Source organism: Artemia franciscana, chromosome 10 (genome assembly GCF_032884065.1).
Source record: "Artemia franciscana chromosome 10, ASM3288406v1, whole genome shotgun sequence".
Taxonomy (NCBI): domain Eukaryota; kingdom Metazoa; phylum Arthropoda; class Branchiopoda; order Anostraca; family Artemiidae; genus Artemia; species Artemia franciscana.
Window position 1 is genome coordinate 13,376,597 of NC_088872.1, and position 22,176 is coordinate 13,398,772.

The 22,176-nt window shown below is 33.2% G+C and overlaps 1 protein-coding gene across 1 annotated transcript; it reads right to left on the minus strand.

Moving 5' to 3' along the window:
* Positions 1-788: 788 nt before the first annotated feature.
* LOC136031808 (voltage-dependent anion-selective channel protein 2-like) lies at positions 789-20,698 on the minus strand. Its single transcript, XM_065711616.1, has 7 exons — positions 20,589-20,698; positions 15,446-15,644; positions 13,000-13,120; positions 9,594-9,712; positions 6,257-6,365; positions 2,440-2,648; positions 789-1,012 (listed from the first exon to the last, which is right to left on the minus strand). Exons 2-7 carry the CDS (start codon positions 15,642-15,644, stop codon positions 921-923), a joined length of 849 nt encoding a protein of 282 aa, XP_065567688.1. The 5' UTR covers positions 20,589-20,698; the 3' UTR covers positions 789-920.
* Between the last annotated feature and the right edge of the window lie 1,478 nt (positions 20,699-22,176).

The window sequence follows — 22,176 nt, forward strand, 5'->3', positions numbered from 1 at the left end:
AAATTCTGAGAAAAATAATTGACCAATTTTTATTCTTCTAAAAAAAGCATTTCGATATCTAGTTTGCATAGCTAAATTGAAATACGTAAGAATTTGATAAAAGGACGCATTACCTAAATAAGTGTTAATCAAATGATTTAAATAATTAATAAAACAAGCATACTACTCTTGATATTGTCCATCTAGATAGAAATGTTTTCTTAGTCTTTTAGAATAACTAGTGATGACTGAATCAAGTTCAGTACGGTCTCTAGTTTCAGTCAGCAGACGATTTTAAAAAAAATGTTAAGAAGTGAGGGGGAGGGGAAAGAATTTTCCCGACGTTTGTTTTTAACACCAAAAAATGGCAATAACCGAACTTCCAGAAAACATTATATAGCCGTATTTAAGAAAAAATCCGTATACACATAGGCTATATATTAATAATAAGAAAATGTATATATATATATATATATATATATATATATATATATATATATATATATATATATATATATATATATATATATATATATATATATATATATATATATATATATATATATATATACATATACATTTTCTCAACTGCCCAGAAGATAGACCAAATATGTCTATGCAATTAGCTAAAAATAAAGTAGTAAATGGAATCAAAGTTTTGCTGATTATGAACATATTAATAATAAGAAAACGTATATATATATATATATATATATATATATATATATATATATATATATATATATATTTTCTCAACTGCCCAGAAGATAGACCAAATATGTCTATGCAATTAGCTAAAAATAAAGTAGTAAATGGAATCAAAGTTTTATTGATTATAAACAAGATCATTATTTAAAACCGGGAAAAGCTCACTTTCCACTGTTGACCTTCAATTAAAAGCATATGAGATACAGGAACTTCACTAAATAATCTCCATTGATTTAAGCCTCAAATTCAAGGGCGAGACCAAGCTTGTGTGCCCCACTCCCGAAGTTTTTACCATCAATCAAAGTCGAAAGGGTTAACTTGACACCTATGAAAAGAAAACAAGAATGAACTTTTATAAAACCTGACATACACCTTCTCAATAGGAAGTAGGTGGAAATATTTTCATGGTGAAATGTATGCTCTTAGAAGTGATGGTAAATGCATATTTTCTCTACCCTTCTATCTCTACAAATGCATATTCTTCTTATAAAAATCTTTTTTAATTATTCTTGTATCTTTTGGATCCCAACTTGTTGATAATTGAGCAGCACATATAGGTTTTTATTCGTCGTCGTGTATCGTCGTGTTCCTCATAAAGTAAATTCGATGATACAGCAATAAATCAGATGCTAAAAATAATTTAGATCGTTTCGAATTTTTCGCTCCCACAAGATGATCGATGAGGGGGAAGGGGTTACTGTCATGCCATGTCATTGATCATTGTCATGGCTGAGATCCCTTATCACCATTTTAATTAAAGGAGAAAGTAATATCGGCGTTAACAGGGGAGACTACGTTCATCACGAAGTTTATACAAGAAAGCAATGAAAAGTGATAGCTGGTACCACAGATTTTACAGAGGTTTGATTTTTATTGAAAGTTATGGAGATACGTAATTGCGAGCAGTTAGCGACGTCCGTCAAATCGTGCAATGCATTGATGATATTGTTATATAACCAAAGTTATATCCTGAATGAAATTTTTAACAAGAGGTTTTGTTTGTATTAGACTCTTCATCAAGATTTTATAAAAAGTTTGTAAAATGGATTTTGTTGAATATTGGAAGAAGGTTGTAGTCACCCATCTTTCAAGCAGGGCCACTGTTACTGACTGATTTTACTAAAAAGACAAGATCTGGCAGTTAAGCAAAAATTAGTTAAAAGTAATTGTGAATATTACTTAAGACAGGAAAATAGGTAGGAATTCGGTGACTTATCGAAACATACCTGTTAAGGTTGCACGTCAAATTAGACAAAAAAAAATCAAACGGGATCGCTCACTCCATCCCTCTCACTCCCTCTAGTCCCTAATCCCTCTCACGCCATCCAATTTAAGAAAAACATTCTTGTACTATAAGGACTGTAGTCTTTGTAATGATACGCACTTAGTAGGTTAGATATAACCATCGATGAAACGCACTTCCCCTAGACCCCAGTTTGCCCCCCCCCCCAGCTGAATTTTGGTGTCTTCAAAAAGCTTGTCAAAACTAAAATAAAACTAAATAATTCAAGCATTCATAGAATTAGATCAGTTTTCTTTAGTATACCTTTCCCTTTATGAAATTACATGAGTCATTTTTTCTTTTCACTTGATTTGGAAAATTGGCTCCCATTTGCAACCCCCCCCCCCCCAGAATTATGACGAAACTACACCGCTACCTAAAAGACAAACTTTTGAAACGCGTTAAAGTTTGATTGAAACAGATTTTAGGCCCCTTTCTTTTTTTTTTTAGAATAAAAAAAAGATTTGTACCGTCTTTGAGTCTATGCTCATAACCAAGTCCAACTTGACTCTGGTTGTTAACTTTGGCACGAATAGAACTGTCACGATCAAGAGCATATTTAGCTCCAATACCAATGCGACTAGCGTTTGAGCCTGAGGTCCATGCTAGCTGTACAGCAGTCTCAAGAACTGGGCTAATACGATGATGGACGGATGCGCCAAACTCTTGACCATCATTCCTAGAACAAAATGGCTGAATTACGAACGATGAGTACCTCAATTTTGACAAAATTATAAAAAAAAAGCATAAATGCCAAGATTATCATTTTCCTCGTCATGCTGTGTCAACAAGAGATTCAAGCACACCTAGAAAATATTGGGAGAATTAAAAGGCATCACTGGCGGATTGCGATCCGAAAATTTCAAGTTTCACGTTGGAATCAAATTATTATCTGATTCCAACAAATCCTGTGTGGATGTTACAACCTAAGCTTCCTGGGTTTCGTAATACTTTACGGTTTATAGTTGTTTTTTTAGTATTAATAAATTGATTGATTGATGTTGCCCACACAGGGGTAGCCGAATGAACCCTAGCCACCAGTTAGCCAAGGCTGCCAATTCACGAAAATGTGGGCGGGGGGCGAGGAGTTTTTTCGATTTTTTTTTAATAAAAGTACAAAAAAATATATTTTGCTAATTGTAGGGGGGGATTTTTTGTTAGAATAAATAAAAATAAACCAAAATAAAGGCAAAATCTAAGAGGATAATTGCACCACCTTCCCATTGGTGCCCTGTGTTGAACATAATTAACAAACAAGTAAATCCTACTGATAAAACAATGTTAAAAGTCTAGAAAGTTTCTAAAACCGGCTATTTTAAAATTCAAAACCACATTTTCTGTTGAAGCAGCTAATTATAATTTTAGTGATTTTTTTGGTTGATTAGGGGTTTTTTTTAAGAATTTACTGAGGGTTTTTTTTCAGCTGGTGGCAACTATACTCTTTCGTTGAACCAAGTGTATCAGAACGATAAAATGTATTAAAGTACAGGTAATTCTAATTTTAAAACGTTGATATATTACCTGAAATTATGTGGGTAGTTAAAGATAATCTACAGCCTTATTTTTATGAAGTTAAGGCTGTAAGCAAGAATTTTATTTCCCTTTACAGCTATGCCATATAAAGTCTATAGGCAAAAATTTGAGTAAAGGTCTAGATTAGGGGCTATTGAGGAGGAAACCCGTTAAAAAAACAATTCTTACTAAATTAGACACTGTCAAAGCACTGAGGTATTACCCTAGGCACAATAATACCCAAGGGATAAACTACACTGTTTATTAAATTGATGTAATTCTAAAGGAGTGTATTGCCTTTTTTAGGCCCAGGAAAATAAAATCATTGAAAATTTTCATTCAAAGCTGAAAAAATGAAAAACTAAAAAAAAAAAAAAAATGCTCAACTGGTCTTGCACCCACAGGGCAACTCTAAGATACAAATTTTCCTTACCATGTTTTTCTTTCACTGTCATTTTACAACACTATGATTGAGTATACCCTTATGAACGACCTTGTAATTGGTGGATCTCGGTTTCCTCACAGAGATGTGCACAAATACGCATGGAAATCACCAGATTGAGAGAACAGAAATCAGATAAACCATTTCTTGGTATGGCAATCTAGCCCATATGATGTTCATGACAAGAGGAACTGATTACTCAGATCATAGCCTTATCATATCGAAATTGTGTCTATGGGTAAATCATTTCGAAAATTTACCTAATAGACTGCCGCTAAAAGAGCCCCGGACATTCCAGAGGTCTTCCCTGAAGCAATACCACCGATTCAACTTCTGCCAGGGATGCCCAAAGAGCAGCAAATAAATCGAAAAATTGAAATTCTCGGAACTGGGCCGCATATCTCCGAGACAATCGACCTGTCGGCCTGGAGACAGGACACATTCCTTGAGATATTCAAAAAAGGAGACGAAATTGAGCAGAGTAACAGGCGGGGTACAAGTCTACTGTCAACATCTGGAAAGATGCTATATCGGACAGAGGATATAAATACAACATTGTGGCTTCCACTCAAACCACTCATGAGCATATCTCAAATTCACGCTGAGACTTCTAATTGAAGAAAACAGAGAGTGATAGGATCTATCCCTATCTATCATCTAGAAAAATTCATAGGATCATCTCGGACTTTGAGAAGGCTTTCGAATTCGCAGACAATGAAAGTAAATGGAAGATCCTCACCCATTATTGAACCTCTGAGATAACAGATGCTGATATTATCGGCGAGTATAACGGTATTAATGCTGCTTCAAAACGCCAAAGGGCCAAACTTGTTTCCTTTGGATCCTATCAGGATTAATACAAGGATGTGTTCTATCACCATTACTTTTTGTAATAATGATTGATTATATTCAGAGGAACACAAATACAGGAGGCATCAGCCAAGCCCCGAAGTTCAGGACAACAACTGGATTTTGCCGACGGCACACCAGTGTTTGAGTCATGCGAAACATGACTTCAAGAATAACTAAATGAGATAACCTGAGCTGGAGTGAATATAGTATTGCAACAAATTCAAAAGCCTGGAATATATAATCGAGAACACCGGCTCCAGAGGAAAATAAACGCTCGTTATAATAGGACAAGTAAATGTCAACCGACAACGTCAAGTCTGGATATCTTATAAACTTTCTTTGAGCCTGAAGCTACGTATGCTACTATACACCGCAAAACATTGCGGTAGTACGCATACATACTAATGGTACGCTAAAGCTACTATACACCGCAAAAACATTGCACCTGAATCAAAAACAAGACAAAAATCATGACTCGGGGAAATATTGAACATTCAACAGTTACAGAAGACGACAAAACAATCCATTTGTGGAATGACGCAACAACATTTAGTGAGTGACACCATCAGGGCTTGACGGTACAGATATTTGGGTTATGCCCTCTGTATGGACAGCCACAGAACATGTATGTGGGAAATTAATATTATAAACTGGAATACTAATATTGGTGAACAATAGCCGTAGAAGAGAGGAAACGAATCTGACATTATTTTCTTCCAGTTATTATCTTCATATAGACTGTTCTATGTGAAACCATTGCATTTTACAATTGGTGCCATTTGAACCTCAAATATTGTATCATAATTGCATCAATACTAACCTCTTTTCCATGATTGTTTTTACTAACTAAAACACTAGTGTATATGCTGGTTGGTAATATCTAGTATCGGCATAACTGAGCATGACTAGTGCGTCAGAATTTTCCGTAAGTGTCCTCTGGTTTACCACAACGATAGTATGACCACCACTACAGATTAATTTGAGCATGCCTTACCCCGATTGAATGCTCTTACCATTTAGTGGCACTTCTCTACAGATTGTCTGAAAGCTATTCTACACTGTTAGTTTTCACCACGTCTCGACAATCGTAGTAGCATAAGATATAATAATTTCCTTATTTTTGAACATATCCAGGGTTTCAAACACTGCTCTTGCATTACCTAGACATTCTATTATATAAAATAATAGAATCTGTTTTTATATTTAGGTCAAGGAAGAAAAATACTACATAAGCTATAGAAAAAGGAGATGGCAGAGAAAAAATAGACAATGAAGCAAACCGGAAATAGGTGTCACAGGAAGAAAATTGCTGTTAAACAGTGAATTCATTAAATGAAAAACAGATTGTTTTTCACAGATAGTAATCAAATAAAAAATTTAGATAAACTGAATCTACGACAAAACAGTCAAAGACCATTGCAAAAAAAATAACTTGAGGTACTCGTTAATCTAGGAAAAAAAGAATAAAAAGATCTACATACACATTTGTGTGAACAGTATAGTCTGGGCCTTGGAACCCAATGGCAAAATTGCTTCTGGTCAACTTTGATTGCGCGGTATTAAACGTCATTTGGTAGCCGGCGAGCCATCCTATCAAGAAAATCAGTATAAAAAAAAGATTAACTATCATCCCCTCGCATTTTCTTTTTTTCAGAAGATATTATAATGGTAGTTACATGCAAAACCTCGTGTGAAAGACCATTTTTCAGGAGACTAAAAAAGATACTTAAGTACTTTTCCCGTTACTAAAGAGGTACACTCAGTAAATCCAGACATTTTCATTATGTTGTTATCAATCATGCAACCCCAATTCATAAGGGTGGTAGTCAAAGTGACCCAGGAAACTGTACTTCGATATCCGTCTTACCCATTATTTCACGTGTTTTAGACAAGTGTTTTAGTGCTAGAATGATTAGTTTTTCGGAAGATCATAAGTTAATGGGTAGGGACACATTTTGGGTTCCGTAGAAAAAGTAAAATGGAACAGGCGATGATTCATTTTACAACTATTATTCATAATGCATTAAATCTAGGTTTTAAAATAGGTGCTGCATTTTTAGATCTGATGAAAGCTTTCGACACTGTGGCTCATGAACTTCTACTTAAAGTGGAAGGTGTATAGTCTGAGGGGAAAATCGTCAAATTGTTTTAACAAATATTTTAAATAACCGTTAGCAGTATGTTCATCTCAATTATTCCTCTTCAGGAAAAAGCCGCGTTAAAATAGGTGCTCCGCAAGGATCAGTTATTGGTCATATATTATTCTTGACATTTAATAATGATTTACCAAATTACCTAAATAATTTTTGATACTAATGGTAATCCGACTAATAAAACAGTTCCGCTTTTTGCTGATGACACAAAAGCCATTAGCACAGCTAAGACAGCGGAACTGTTGGAGAAGTCCATGAATAAATAAGTTGATTGAGTTGTAAAATGGCTGAGGTAAATAAACTAAGGATTAACATAGGTAAGTCTATTTTTTTATTATATTATTATCAAATTATATCATTATATTATATTATTATATTATTTTATTATATCATATTATTATTCTATTATATTATTTTCTCACGACCGCCGGACTTGTACTCATAGATCAAGGAATCAAATATGTCTAATGGAGTCATAAAACGTGCTGTGTCTTTGAGATCCCTTTGGATTGTAACTGATGAAACCTTATCTTTTAAGAAACATGAAACATAAACTAGTAAAATTCTGGCCAGAAATCAAGGTATAATGAAAAAACTGCAGCATCTTTTCCCTAAATCTGTCTTCCGTCATCTTTACTTTTCTCTTATAAACTTTATTGGTCAAGCATTTGACTCTCTACTTTTCCATTTATCCTCAAACCAAAAAGAATTCTACAAAATCATGCATTAAGGGTTTAACAGGTATTTCTCCTTGTCAGCCTTTTCGGGAAATTTCATCCAACTTTGAAAATTTTGCCTACTGCAGGCCTTCGTGAATTCAATGTATTGCGGTTTATTTTTGGATTGCAGCAGGATATTCAGCCTCGTTGTTTTTGTAATTTATTACGCATTAGGACTATTATTTATTCTCACGATATAAGGGTAGTGTTGATTTCTATGTAACTAGAGGTATTGATTCCCAGTCATGTTTTTCTGTTTTTATAGAAAAACATGGAAATAGAACAGTTTAACTAGTTATGCTAAGATTTTTTGGAGGCCCCAATATATTTATAAAAACCATTAAGGAACTAATTTTGTAGAATATCAGTTTTTATTTATTGTGGGGGTTATGACGTTATGATATACCCGGAGGAAAAGTAATGATGTTACGATATACCCGGAGGAAAAGTAATGATGTTGTGATATACCCGGAGGAAAAGTAATGATGTTTCGTCTTTTTTTATATTTTTTGTTTAGTGTGATGATATTATAGGTGTAGGTGGCCAAGGTTTCTTTTTATTCTAAGGATTTTGTTTTCTCTACCTCCCCCATGGACAGGGTTTGCTTTTTAGGGCAGGTAGCAATAATTTTTGTTGATTATGAATTATGTAAATAAATCCTTCTTTCTCTTTAAAACATGTAAAGACAGCAATTGCAAAAAAATTCACAATGAATGCAACGCAATACAGCAAACACGTATGAAATTGAGAGAAAATACAATACTGGCTTGAAAAACAATATGGCGTATTCAAATACTTTTTCGGCCGTTAATTAGCAAGTGAGAACTTCTGATTTAAATGTACTTACAGAAAGTTTTGGACACTGGTCAGGATTGGGACAACATTTCTATTATCTCTAGTTCAAAGAGTATTTAACATAATTTATATAAAAGCTTAAAGACTCCCTCTGACTCAACGACAATCCAATACGGAACGTCAAAAAAATATTTCTGCAAAACGCTTAGTGAGTGCGCTTTTCCCCTTATGTAAAAACATGAAAAGATGACAAGCAACGTTTCCCTTCCGGCAAGACTATGCAAACCACCTTAATTCGATGTCGCCAAGATTACCATACACAATGCATACCATATATATATATGATGAAGCTTTCACAAGTGTAAAAGCAGAAGTTAGAATTTCAAATGCAAAACTCTTGAAATTTCCAAAACTATTTTCTCAATTAATTTTCACCCAAACTTTAAATATCTAATATTTATTTGATACAGCTTGAAAGAAGCCGTTTTCTGTCATTTTTTTCAGGGTCACGGCATTTTGTTCTTGCTTTTTCGCTGAGCCCAAACAAGCTTGACTTGGTGGTATATAATTTACATAAGGTTCTTCGAAAAACATGTAATTTTTTCATTTAAAAAAAAGAAGAAAGATAGCCGTGTTCAAATACAATGCTCTTGTAGTAATATCCTTCAAAGTAATTCTCTTTGACTGCCACAAATTCTCCCGAATCTTCTGTCATTGACAGAAGCAGTGCTGCTTCTGCACTAGAATACATCTTTTGAGATGACTCGCCGCTGGTCCATCACAATCTGCAAGATGCATTTCCTTACTGGAATCTAGCCGCTTTCTTTTATTAGTGCGTGAATATGGGGGAGGGGGGTATTAAGTCACGTAGAGCCATTAGTCAGGGGTCTCACGAGGCACAGTTATACTGTGATTGGCGAGGAAAATCAAATCCAATCGGAACAATTGGTAGGTATGTTATTATGATTGAACAGCCAATTCTTTGCAGCCTGTGGGCAGGGCTGTTTGCAACTAAAAGTTTTACAAAGGCAACGTATACCTTCTTTGCTTAGTAATTTATACCGTCTGGACTGTACTCACGATGAACTCAGCGTATTGGTACACAAGTGTGGAAAAAGAAAACTGGAAAATTTAAGATCCAAAAAACTTACCATTAAGGCCACAAACGGCAGCTCCATGAACAATTGGCCCATTCAAATCTAGGTCAACATCGCAGTTAGCAGATACGTTATCAGTACGGAAATCTGCTTTTACCATACCAGACTTCTTGCTATAAAAGAAAACGATTTTTGCAAGATATCTTATTTAGAAAATTAAAAAGGAAGCACGACATAAAATAAATGACAAAAACAAAGTTTAATGCTTTAGAGGAAAAAAGATTTCATCTACATTAAATTGAAAAACTAAAAAAAAAACAACGAATCATAAATCTTCTTTTTCGTCGAGATGGGAGATGTAGAAACACGAAAAGAGAGCTCTTTCACCTCTTCGGTGATTAGACTGTGATGCTGAATTCTATTTATAGGTCTACCGACTGCTGGCAAAACACTGTAAACAATTAAGGGGAATCTAGCAAATTTGTCCCCTTTTTCAGTACAGTAATCATCACTATAAAAATCATTGTATCATCACTGGGAGGAGGGCGAGAATTCAGAATTGCATTGAAGGTTTTACAGATGCTTGCTTCGAAGCAAATATGCTTGAGACTTCCAGTTTTCTTGAACTGGGGATTATAATCAAGTTGGGTGGTATCATCAACTGAAAAGCATGAATGACAAAGAAGAGAAGAGTTCATCCCCAATTAAATACTCTCTATCTAATAAAGGGACTCCTGATTTTAACCTGAGTTATAATATGATCTCATTTCATGAAGGGACCTTCATGGCATCTGTCGGTGTTGATTTATTGGTATTCATCTGATTACATCCCTTGCATTGTGACTCACAGAAGTGCTTGGGGTTATGAAGGCTACATTGACTGCTATTAAATCTGCCATCTCAGTATATTTAATTCTTTTATGGCTTGGAATGTGTTGGAAATCACATTACCATTTGGCTGTGGTTTTAGGAGCTGTCTTCTGATTATTTCAGATCATTGTCATCAGTAATTCGAATAATCTTTTGGAACAGGGACATTGCAGATAGGAAGTTCGTTAGAGAAAAGATATTTTTAGACAAAATAGGAGCCACAGACCACATTTAAGATATGGGGAATAACATTCAGCTCAGCAGATATAACTGATGATCCATGAGGGAGGGGAGAACAGAGGTTCGGAGAAGATGCATGTAGCTTCACCCACTTTCCTTCCTTGTAAAAACCCTTAAATCTATACGAGAGTTGTCTCAAAAATTTTTGGCCTTAATTTGAAAATGGCAGAACTTGTCAACGAAAATTGGGCAACGCGGTTTCACATCTTTTGATGGAGTCTCGCCAAATTCTTAGCCATTTTGTAAACGCACCTGCTGGGTGATAATCATATGAAATGTTGATGCTAGAGAATTGTGGAAATAGATAAAACCAATACTGAGCTGTCATCAATATTTAATTAAAATGCAATATGCCCAGGACATTATTATCATCTATTAAAACTACGTCATATACAAAAAAAAATGACGGAGTATTCAAAAAAAAAAGACAAAAACGCACAACTGATAGAGACTTATAGAGACAGCAACACTAATATTACAAATACAACATAAAGAGTAAAAAATATACACTCGCATGACATGGACGCACGGACTTAGTAGTCAAGAAATATCAAGGTCAGTTTGTTGAAGTGTATATTTACAAGGGCACTATGCAGAGAAATAAAAATGTATTTAAAGTAAAACAGTTCAAAATAGGGATGAAACCTTTTTATTGACAGTCAATAGATACAAAATTATTTAACTGGATATATCTATTCACTGTCAATAAAAAAATTTCATATCTATTCACTGTCAATAAAAAAAATTTATATCTATTCGCTGTCAATAAAAAAATGTTATATCTATTCACTGTCAATAAAAAGGTTTCCAACCTATTTTGAACTGTTTTCCATTCGTCATGGAAAGGCAGTGTGGTCTTCGAAGTTATAAAAATGTATTTCAAATGTCACGCATCTTTGTAAGGTATTAAACTTTTGAGACTACCCTCTCATTTAGGTATTTATTCTGCACGAATATTCTAAACGGATGGATTTGGTACCAGGTTTTTATTTATATGAATAATGTTAGCTTGGCAATAAGGTGGGCTCATTTCCAAAGGGGGAGGAGATTCACCAAAGGGGTGAGCTTCAGGAGTTTGTTGAATCCAGTTGGGGGCCTCTGATAGAAACAGTTTCCGGATGCGACGTCCGTTGGGGCAAACTGTCTTCTTTGCATATGTATCTACACATTAGCAGCTTACTGCCACATATTAGAATCTATGAGGAAGCTAATTCTCTTAGAAGTTTCAATCCAGACATCATTCTAAATTTAGTCAAATATATGATTTGTTCAGGGCCATAGCTATCCAAACAGTAGAATTAACAGCTTAAACACAGCTTGAACGGTGTTCAAAGATGATTGACAGCAACAGAGGAAAGTGGATATCCTTTACTAATCTAGGTTTTATGTTTGGTTTACAGAAGTCTATCGTAATTCTTTGGTGACATCCCGATTTGTTCCAGCTAGTCTTTTTAGAATGGAGAGTCTCTGCACAATGCTCGTTTTCAGAGAGTTAATTTGTCAGCATCATCATAGTTTGGAGTCGATTTCCCAAGACCAAGCAGCTTTACTTTATTACAATAAGGAATCTGCCTAGAAAGTATTTGAATTGGTATGGAGGGCCTCGATTTTAATTAGTAAAAATAAAGGGATTAATTTTCTGATTGAGATTGGAAGGCAAAATGATGAAAAAAATCAGTAGCTAAGAGTTACATCTTGTTGGAGTAGGTCAATATAGCAGGTCAATATCTGTTTAAAACACAATTACAATTAGCACATTTAGATTACCATTCTAACATATAACTAATATTAGCTTCAAAGCACTAAAGATGAAGGAAGTGAAAGAAGTTATGGGAGAAAAAAGAAACACTAAAAAAAGACAGAAAACATAAATATATAGAATTTTAGTTTTGAATCCTCACAAATTCCCCGGGGCTCATTCTATGATCTTGAAGGCCATGGAGACTTACCCTCTACACATCCTATTTCAACATATTACCAGATTTGTTTTTGACACTATAAAATCCTCAAAGAATAAAGAATACATACTCAAAAGCAAGAAGCTGTTTCCACTATTTCCCCTGCAGCTTAACAATATCAAATGAAATTAATTATCAGTTATTTTTAGGGAACCAAGAACATAACCAGAAACCCTTAACCCCTTGAAAATGTCGATTAAAACACAATGAGTAGCATTTTGGTATTCTGCAGCACCTTTGGAAACACAACATTTAGTAAACTATACACCATACCCTAATATTGGCAAAGCTACCCAATTTCCTACCAAACCTTAAAAAATTGTAGCATACTTAGATGTAGGTTGTTGAAAGAGAAAAGCCTAAAGCAAGGGTATGAAATAAATAAAACTTACTTAGTGTCTGGTGAGAAGGAGCTGTCAAAAGAGACCTTTAGACCCTTAGCAATTTGGTCTTGAATTGATATTTCAGTTGCAATAACATTGTTAGTGCTCCATTTTTCTGTGAATGTCAGACCTGCAAAAAAAAGAAGTAAGGCTGTCAGCTGTCTAACAGCATAGAAGCCTACTTAGCAGGGATGCCACCCATTAAAGTTTATTTGCGAACATTTATTTAAGTTCAGACCTGAGCATTGGATCTTGAAAATGGAATTAAATGAAATATTGCCCTTATTACCCTTACCAAAGAGCATATATACCTAATTGTTATGCAATATCTTCTAATTGTTTTTCAACCTTTGGATATTTTACAGGCTATCTTGGGATATTATAAAATTTCAGGAGCAGTCCTGCTACTAAGCTGGACAGGAGCTAAATCACGTTAATCCTTTTTTTCAGTATTTTATATTAGCACTGGAACCCTTTATTGGCTCTTAATTAAAAGGTGATCAAAAATACTTGGAACACAAAAATAATTAATAAAAACAACAACAAATAATTATAGTTTTGAATCACTAAGACTGCAAGAAGACTAGCATTATCAAAAGAGGCTGATAAAATTCTCAGCAACAACTATTTCATTCTCAATCATTTGAATTCTTGAGATAAGACTGGTGACAAAGGTTTACGGGATTTTCTTCCCTGCTGAACTAACAAGTTACTTTTTACTGAATAAATTTGAAAAATTGTGTTGACTCGTTTTAATAATCAACTTTTAACCCTCAAGAATCAGGAGGTAAATTTCAAGTGCCATAAGGAACAGACACCAGAAATCCAGATCCTGGAGTTTGTGTCTTAAGACCCAGAAACCTTTAGTCTCCAGATGAGACATTATTTCCAAAAGTGGCAGAATTTTACCCAAAAAATTAGTCTGTTCAAGAAAAAAAAATTATCTGGGGCATTTCCAAGGATCAAACAACACAAAATTCTGCTAGAAATCACATATGAAAGTGAGACCTCACAAGCCATTTTTTGGTTGTTTGTATGTGGGTCAGAAAAAAACAATTCCTAAATTGTAACAATTTAAGACTGTACATTCCGAATTCTTTTTTTCTGTTTGTGGAAAGGTATTTAACTGGGTAAAGGTGGAGGAGACCCCAAAGACATGGGCAAGTACATTCATAACTTCTTGCTATAAAAATACAGTAGATTAATTCAGAAAGACAATAATATAACTAAATTAAAGCCAATCTATGCAGCTGCCCTCTATAATTAAACCATATTTATTCTTGGTAACCCCCAAAACGAATTTACCCCTGCAACAATGCCCAATACTTTACTTTTTGCATTCCTACTAAATTAAGGAGATATTAGGATTATCAAGGGAAATACTTTTTAGTTCCAGACAGCACAAAAAAAGAAATAGCAACACAGGTTGTAAATTTTAAGTTTTTTATTTAGTTAGCTAGTCCCTTGAATTGAGAATATGACTTCTCCTTACTTTGTGATTAATCACCTGTAGGTTTTGTTATTTATTACTTTAGTTGTTTTATCTGTGCAAAACAAGCTTGTCTCTCTGCCAGATATTGGTATAATTAGTATATTATGCAGATATAATAGGAAAATAAATGAAACTGAACCTAATACTTTGCATTTCCAATTTGTAAGAACTTATAATTTACAAAACTCTATTATGTTCTTAAAGTGTGTACCCCACACCCCCAAAAGTATGTTGGAAAACTTCATTTACTTTATTTGTATTCAGTTTTAGAACAACAAATATTTTAAATCCAGAACCCAGTTCAATTCAAACCATTGCACCTTTTTGTTCAAAATTGGAAAGTAGGATACCTCAATAATTATTACAATTATTTTTTTGGTAATTCTTTATGTTTACCATTAGTCTGTATTTCTTTTACATATTACACTGTATTTATTTGAACTTAATTGAATTATTGCTCTAGATTACTTAGCCAATTTAGCTCTCAGACCTTTTGAAATAAACATTATCCTGACCTTTAATTTACATGTACAGTGCCATGTCATTGCTATCATGAAGTATAAAAATGCCATAGTTTTTACAAAATATTATCACAGACACAAATGCAAACAATCAGACTTGTATCTGCATACAATCAGAAAAAAGGGATGTGAGAAGAAAATGATATTTGCTATTTGTTTTACTTCTCTAAAAAGACCTATTTATACTGTATATATTGTTATTTGTTATTGTTGTATTTATTATATTGTTATTGTTGTATTTATTGTTATTACATGAACTCTATGGCAAAAAAAAGACAACCTACTAAAATTTGTTTCTGACATTCTACAGGAGCAACAGTGTGGTCTGTAACCAATTAAACAACTACTCTATGTAGATACCATCCAAATTTCAAAAACTTATTCACAACTCTGTCAAACTTAATTAAATTCAGCCTGCAATAATTCAATACAGACTACATACCATACTCCTTGACTTTGTACTTTGTCTCCAGTGCTCCAACTACTTTTCCAGTATCTGTACTATTGCTGCCAGAAGTTGTAAATTCCATACCAGAAGCAGTTCTAGTTTTGCATTCTAGCTTTACAAGGCCAAAATGATAGCCTTTGCCAAAAACATCCCTTGAAGATTTTCCAAGATCAGCATAGACAGGTGGAGCCATCTAAAAAAAGAATGTTTTAACTTATGGTCTTTAATTCATACCATTGACAGTTTTCTCCTATCATTGGTATTTCCAAACATACTGAATTGAGACTTCTCTATGTTGGAAAACATTTGTCAAAGGAACCTCAAATTAACTCAAGAACCCAAGCAATAAAAATTTAATGCCTCTAAACACAAACTGAGAGTACAAAAGTTAATACAAAATACCCAGCTCTAATGAAGAAATGAAAAATTATTCAAATATATTTAGATGATATTTCTGCAGAATATTCTATCTTGATTCATATGTTGCAAAATCCTTCAATAGCAAAGCAGCATCAATGGAATCTAAAATCAGTAGCTCTATGAAACCATTCTTGATAATGAATGGCAAGCTTTAAATAACATATTCATACATAATATCTACTTCATTAAGCAGATTTTTAAAAAATGCAAATCTATTAAGTTTCTAGTTATATAGCCAGAACAGTTAGCACATAAAGCTTGCATAAAAATCTTTTTTTTTTCCAGAAAAGGATTCCAAGTCTAAGAACTTTGTAACAGGTTTCAGCCATACAACAATCATACAAAATTTCATACTTTCAAAGGATAGTATTGTATTTGTACTTTTTTTAGGGGATGATAGTTTCAAACTAAGGATTGTAAAATATTGAGAAAAGGGCTATTAAAAACAGAAACTTAATGTTCTAATCCTCTTTTTAAGTAACAAAACCAATCATGCTACAACAAAAGCAGTACTTTTGGTATTTTCATGTTGCCAAATAGTTTTAACCCACAAAAAGCCAAAATATTATCTCGCAGCTTAGTAAATACATTTTTAGCCCTAAATTTTCTGATTTTTTATTTAAGATTCATCATATCAAAATAGAGCAGATAGATACTGAGCCCCATAGTTCCCTTTCAATTTAAAGGTATGGGAAAACATACTTGGTTAAATAGGAGGATAAAACTCTCCATTAGTTAAAAATACAAATTGAAAATTATAGTAAAAAAAAGAATTGTTGGATATTTTTAGTCAGAGGTGTAGGATTAGGTTAAAAAGTTAATGCTAAGAATAACAAAGTACTTGAATTAGCAATAACTGAAGATGAGGAAACAGCTTAATCAGAAAATTTTGTGATTGGATTCAGTTACTGTGGTAGCATTAGTAGTAAGGGTGGCAAATACAGTGAAAATACAAGAAAAAAGTAGAATAGCCAAGGCAAATTGTATTTGCTGCAAATGGCATATTCATACACTACAGGGGATAAAGGAGGGAGAGTACCCAGTTTGAAAAAATTTTCAAAAATCTGATCTAAAATGAATTAAGACACCAAACTCTGTTATTATGAAAAAACCCTTAAAGGCAGACATATTAGCTTAGAGGGAAATCCTATTGCTGCAAAAGTTGAGCAATAGTAACAACCACTAATGAAGAATAGACCTACATATATGATTCCCTCTTTTCTTTTATCTGCACCCCTCCTTCCTCTGACCTACTCAATCACTTTGGGTTCTAAAATAGTGGACATTTTCTTCACACAAGGGGAAAATGACCATAAGCAATGGGGGTATTTACAGAAGTCTTCTTTGAAGTATGTAATTTAGTTTTCTTTTCTATTGGAATGGCTTAACTTTTCAGATAGGTCAACTGGTTGCACAAAATTCCTTGAGGACTTGGAACATGCCAGGAATGAATCTGTATGCCCTTCTCCTCTAAATACTGTATTACCCTTCTTTGAGATTTCTCAGTCAAGGTTCAATAGGGTTTAATTAAAAAAAGGAAATAACTAAACTTAAAGTACACTGCTCTGTGACAAAACTCACGTTGAGACCCATAAACATAAAAGATTCTTCACTAACACACAGTACAGCTCCCACTTCACTCTTCAACACAACCACACGCCTCCCCATTATATAATTTGTTTTGATTTTAACCATAGGGTTCCTCCCTCCCTCCCTGGACATACAACCACCTCACCTGAATATACCAAAAAATCTAAACTTCATCTAATTTAATTTATCTTTCTTTTTTTATCTTTCATTTATTGACCTTTAACTAAATATTTATTTAAATTATTTGAACCAGCTACTTCAGTGAATTTAAAAACCTAAAATAGAAAATAAACACAATGTGAACAATAAACCAAATTCAGAGCAATCTTATTACTTACCATGTTATTTTAGTGTGAAGCAGGGTGCTTAAGGAGTCTAGATGAATATATAATTGCAGAAAATTGTAGGGACTGATGCTATAGTTCTCATTTAAGTTGTTGAAAGCTCCCCACCCTTTAATGGGCTAAATCCAAAGAATTAAAAAAACGCTGCCCAAAATTAGAAATCAATCAACAGTAGGATTGCCCAAAATACAGGAATAATTTAGCCAAACAAGGATTGCCAAAATTACGCTTTTAAAGACACTTAGAAATTAATTAAATTAAGTCAAAATAACAAACGTTATTGCCCTAATCCATACAGCCTAGAACGTAGCTTTCTAAAGATTGCTTCTTGGAGTCATTTACAAGGTCCTGTCTTAATTGGTAAAAAAAAGCGTTACAAGGATTTGCTGACTAAACAGAGAAGATTTGCTATTTTTAATTACACATGGGATGATATGATAAAACCCCTCTCTCCTCTTACTTATTTGTCTCCATAAGAATGCCCCAATAAATCATTAATATTTTCTATTTCTGTGTTTTGTGTCACTGAATAGCAATTCTTTATATTGTTGTACTTTTATTTTCCTAATAAATACAAGAATTGAGGACTGTAAATACAAATAACATTTTTTTTTTATTATTATATTAAAATAGCAGGTTCAAAATGAGAAATTTGGCAGTATTATGCCAAAATAAATAAGTAAAAAAGAAAGAAAAATGATGCATGTAAAATACAATTTAAAAAAAGGATATAAATACCTGTCACATAAATAATTTTCTGCTTGATGTTTTTTTTATTTGGTTTGATTGTTTTCTTTTTTCTTTTTAGTTTTTTATGGTTTTATATGTTTCTTTTTTTACGTAATTCTGTATCATTGTCCTGTAGTTGTTCTGATCATGCCAAAATAAAGTAATGGCCTCAAAATGATAGATACAACAAAATCATGTATACACAATACAAAAGGAAGAGTTATGGAAATTTTGATTACAAAATTCAAGTTTTTTTCCAAATAAAGTAAATAGATTTCTGTAACAAAAAAAATTTTTAGCTTGACCGTTTTTTGATTTGGTTTCATCACTTCCTTTTTCTTTTTATTTCTTCAATGATTACATAGTTTTTTTTATGTGATTTTATTATAATTTTTTTCCACTCTGTGGACATCTTGTTCAATATAGACAAGATTTCCTTGTAATTATTCTCCTTCCGTTGATGCACTTATTTAATTGCAAATAACAGGTTACATGACCCATGCAAAAAACATCAGCAGCTAGAAGTACATATGAAAAGCAAGGAGACTGATCAGCCATAGCAAGGTCTGATTTTTTTTTTTCTTATTGTTGTCTTTGTTAATCTGTTTTTTTTCCTATTTTCTTTGTTTTTTATCCATCTATTCCTGTTTGAAAATTTTAGCCACATTAAATCATTTTAGCCACACAAGCTCTTTAGAGCTTATTGGCTATCCCTTTTTATGTATTTTGTTCCTTTGATTTTGTTCTATTAAATTGATTCTTCTTTTTTTCACTCTCTATCCAATTAACAATTTCAGATATCAACTGAAACAGATTGTGGAAGGGAGATGGAAGTTTACCAGATAAAAATTTAAAAACAAAAACTGAGCATGACAGACAGTAAAGGAAACCAAGGGACAGTCAATTTTTATGACATAGTCATATAAGTGGAAGATGTTTATACAATATTGAAATTAAAAAAAAATTCATCCAACAGATATGTTTTGTTCAGGTGATTTAGCCTTAGTTAAAAATTATATCTCAAGGGCAGCATTTAAGACCTTATGGGAAGTAGAATAGCAAAACATCAGCATATTTTGATTTATAAGCATAGATATATATCACATCACATGTCTCTAGGATAAATTTTTCATTGTTCATATTATTCCCATACAAATAAAGTGAAAATACCACTCAGTGCCTTTTTTAAACTCTTTACAAATATAATAATTGCTTCTATAACAAATTCAAATTTAAGCCCTTTTTGAGTTCTTGAAAATAACCAAATATTTTTAATTATTGGGTAAATATTTTAAACTTAAAACAAACAACCTAACCTTTAAAACAAACAAAATTTACAACAGAAGCCAATATTATATTCATAGAGCTTAAAAAAAGGCATCAACTGGTATGTTCACTTTATTTGTAAGTCAATAATAGGAACAATGAAAAATTTACTGTCCCTAGTTTGTTTATTACCTCTCTAATGGATCTAGGCTTCAGGTTTAATTCTATAACTTTTTTAGCCTGTTTGGGTACTTCTTAGAGCCAAATTTTTAACTGATTTCATTTGGCTATGAATCAGATCTTTTGAAAAGCTTCTTTTATTCTTTTAGAACATTTGCTTAAAAGCAGTGGCATAATTTTGTCAAAATCCTGGAGGAAGAGGCAAAGTTAGAGCCACTTCTCCTAAGTGAAGCAATTGATAGTGAAAAAAGGGTCATATAGTATTATAAAAACAAATATGCACTAAGGAAAACTGACTAGCTGCTGTGGATGCATGAATTAGTATATACTATGCATGCCTGTAGGCTATTAGGCCTAGTTTTGACAAGATTTTTGAAGGCACTAAACTTCAGCTGAAGTAGCAAAATAGGGTCGGGGGGAGGGCAGTAGACCCAGACCCTACAGAAAATTACATTCCTGTTTAATGTTTTAGGCCTAGCCTATTTGAAATGGCCTGAGCTGGGCAATGCAAGATAACTTCATCCTGGAGCCTCGTCTATCATGGAAACTAAAAAAAAGTATGCATTCAAAAGAGAGGGCTGTTACATAGGAAACAGATTCATTCTCACCTTATAAGTTCAAAAAAATCACAGCAGAAAATCACTACAGAAGACAATCAGGTGATGAGAGTGCTGAAAAAGACGAAAATTTTCAGGAGATAATGACAGCTTGAAATTAGATGGCATTCTTAATAATGGAAATTAACCAAAAACGTTCTCTCAAATTTTCGACCACCCAAAATAAAAATTATTCATAAACACTGTTAAAAAATGGATGTGCAATTTTTTTCCTTTCTTTATAATCTTATTATGCTGAGTGAATGATTGTGGCTCAACAATACCTCATTGCTAGAGCATTCGAAGCACAATACTCAAACACTAATAATATAGCAAAGTAGGATTACTCGTTATATGCAGCAGACGTAGACTTTTATATAGAGTCCATGATTGCTAATATTTTTCTGTTTGTATATTGTTTTTTTGGTTCGATAAAAACGCCTAGAAACAAGCAAGCCTTGTAGGATGAATAAAATCTTGGTTTTAGTCTACATTCCGGTCTACTCAAAAGAAATCACTATATAACTCTGAAAACAACTTTAAAAATTACTCAAGTACTTAATACCATCATTCCTAAAAGTCTATCACTTTAATTTATCTACCTGTCTGTAATGAGCAATATCCGATGTGCATTAAGTGTATTTGAACAAAAGAGAGACGTAATCAAAAAGCATACTTTGCAGACTAATCTTAATCTTACTTTAAGCTTTCGGTACAAGTTACGAAGAGAACAAATTATCACCTTGTCAAGGCGAAAACTAAGCACAATCAACAACAGCTGACCATCAAAACAGGAGTCGAATATTTGATTTGATAAGCCCACTGTAACAGTATATTCTCAAGTCCAAATGTAATACAAATGTAGCATGAATTAGTTGTGTAGAGGTTTTCTCTTTCTACTATTTTTATACAACTAAAATCTAAATTTCGGTAACTTTGCATTAATAAGTATGAGCTAATTCAGACTTCCGATGGGCAGAGTTTAAGTAATTGTCTTAATGGGGATTCTGCCATCGGTATCAGCTATCAAATAAACAAAAAAAAATTAAGAATACACAGAGCATGTTCAGCCAATAAATAAAAACGTCACATTAAGATCATATTAAACACCGTAATTAAGAATCTCCAGTATCCTTAAGTCTTTAAAACTAGCAGTAGCACTTTGAGATTACTTCTGGTTGAAGAGGGTAAAGTTGGACGTAGCATCGAACCTTAAAACAAGCCTTGTTAGTTACAATTCTTCCCTGTGGTCTAACTAGTCAAGGTGTTCAGCACAAACAAAAACCATTTACTTGATTTTGTCGCATCAACCCTATGGGTTTTCTTGCCTCTCTTCCAACCAAGGCAAATTTCATTAGAGCCCTCCCCCCACTCTGTCTCCCAAAATATTTTAGGTCAAATTTTAACAAAATTTTCAAGCATTAAAAAAAATTATAAGCATTCATACCATCTTGAAATAACTTTTCTGTATTAGGTAAAATTTCATATACAATTTACTTATACGTATTGTCAACTGCGCCCTCCACTTTATTTTGGTAAAAATAAAACTTCAAAATTGTGAAATGATTGTATTGTATCAGATTAACGACGCTTCTTGACT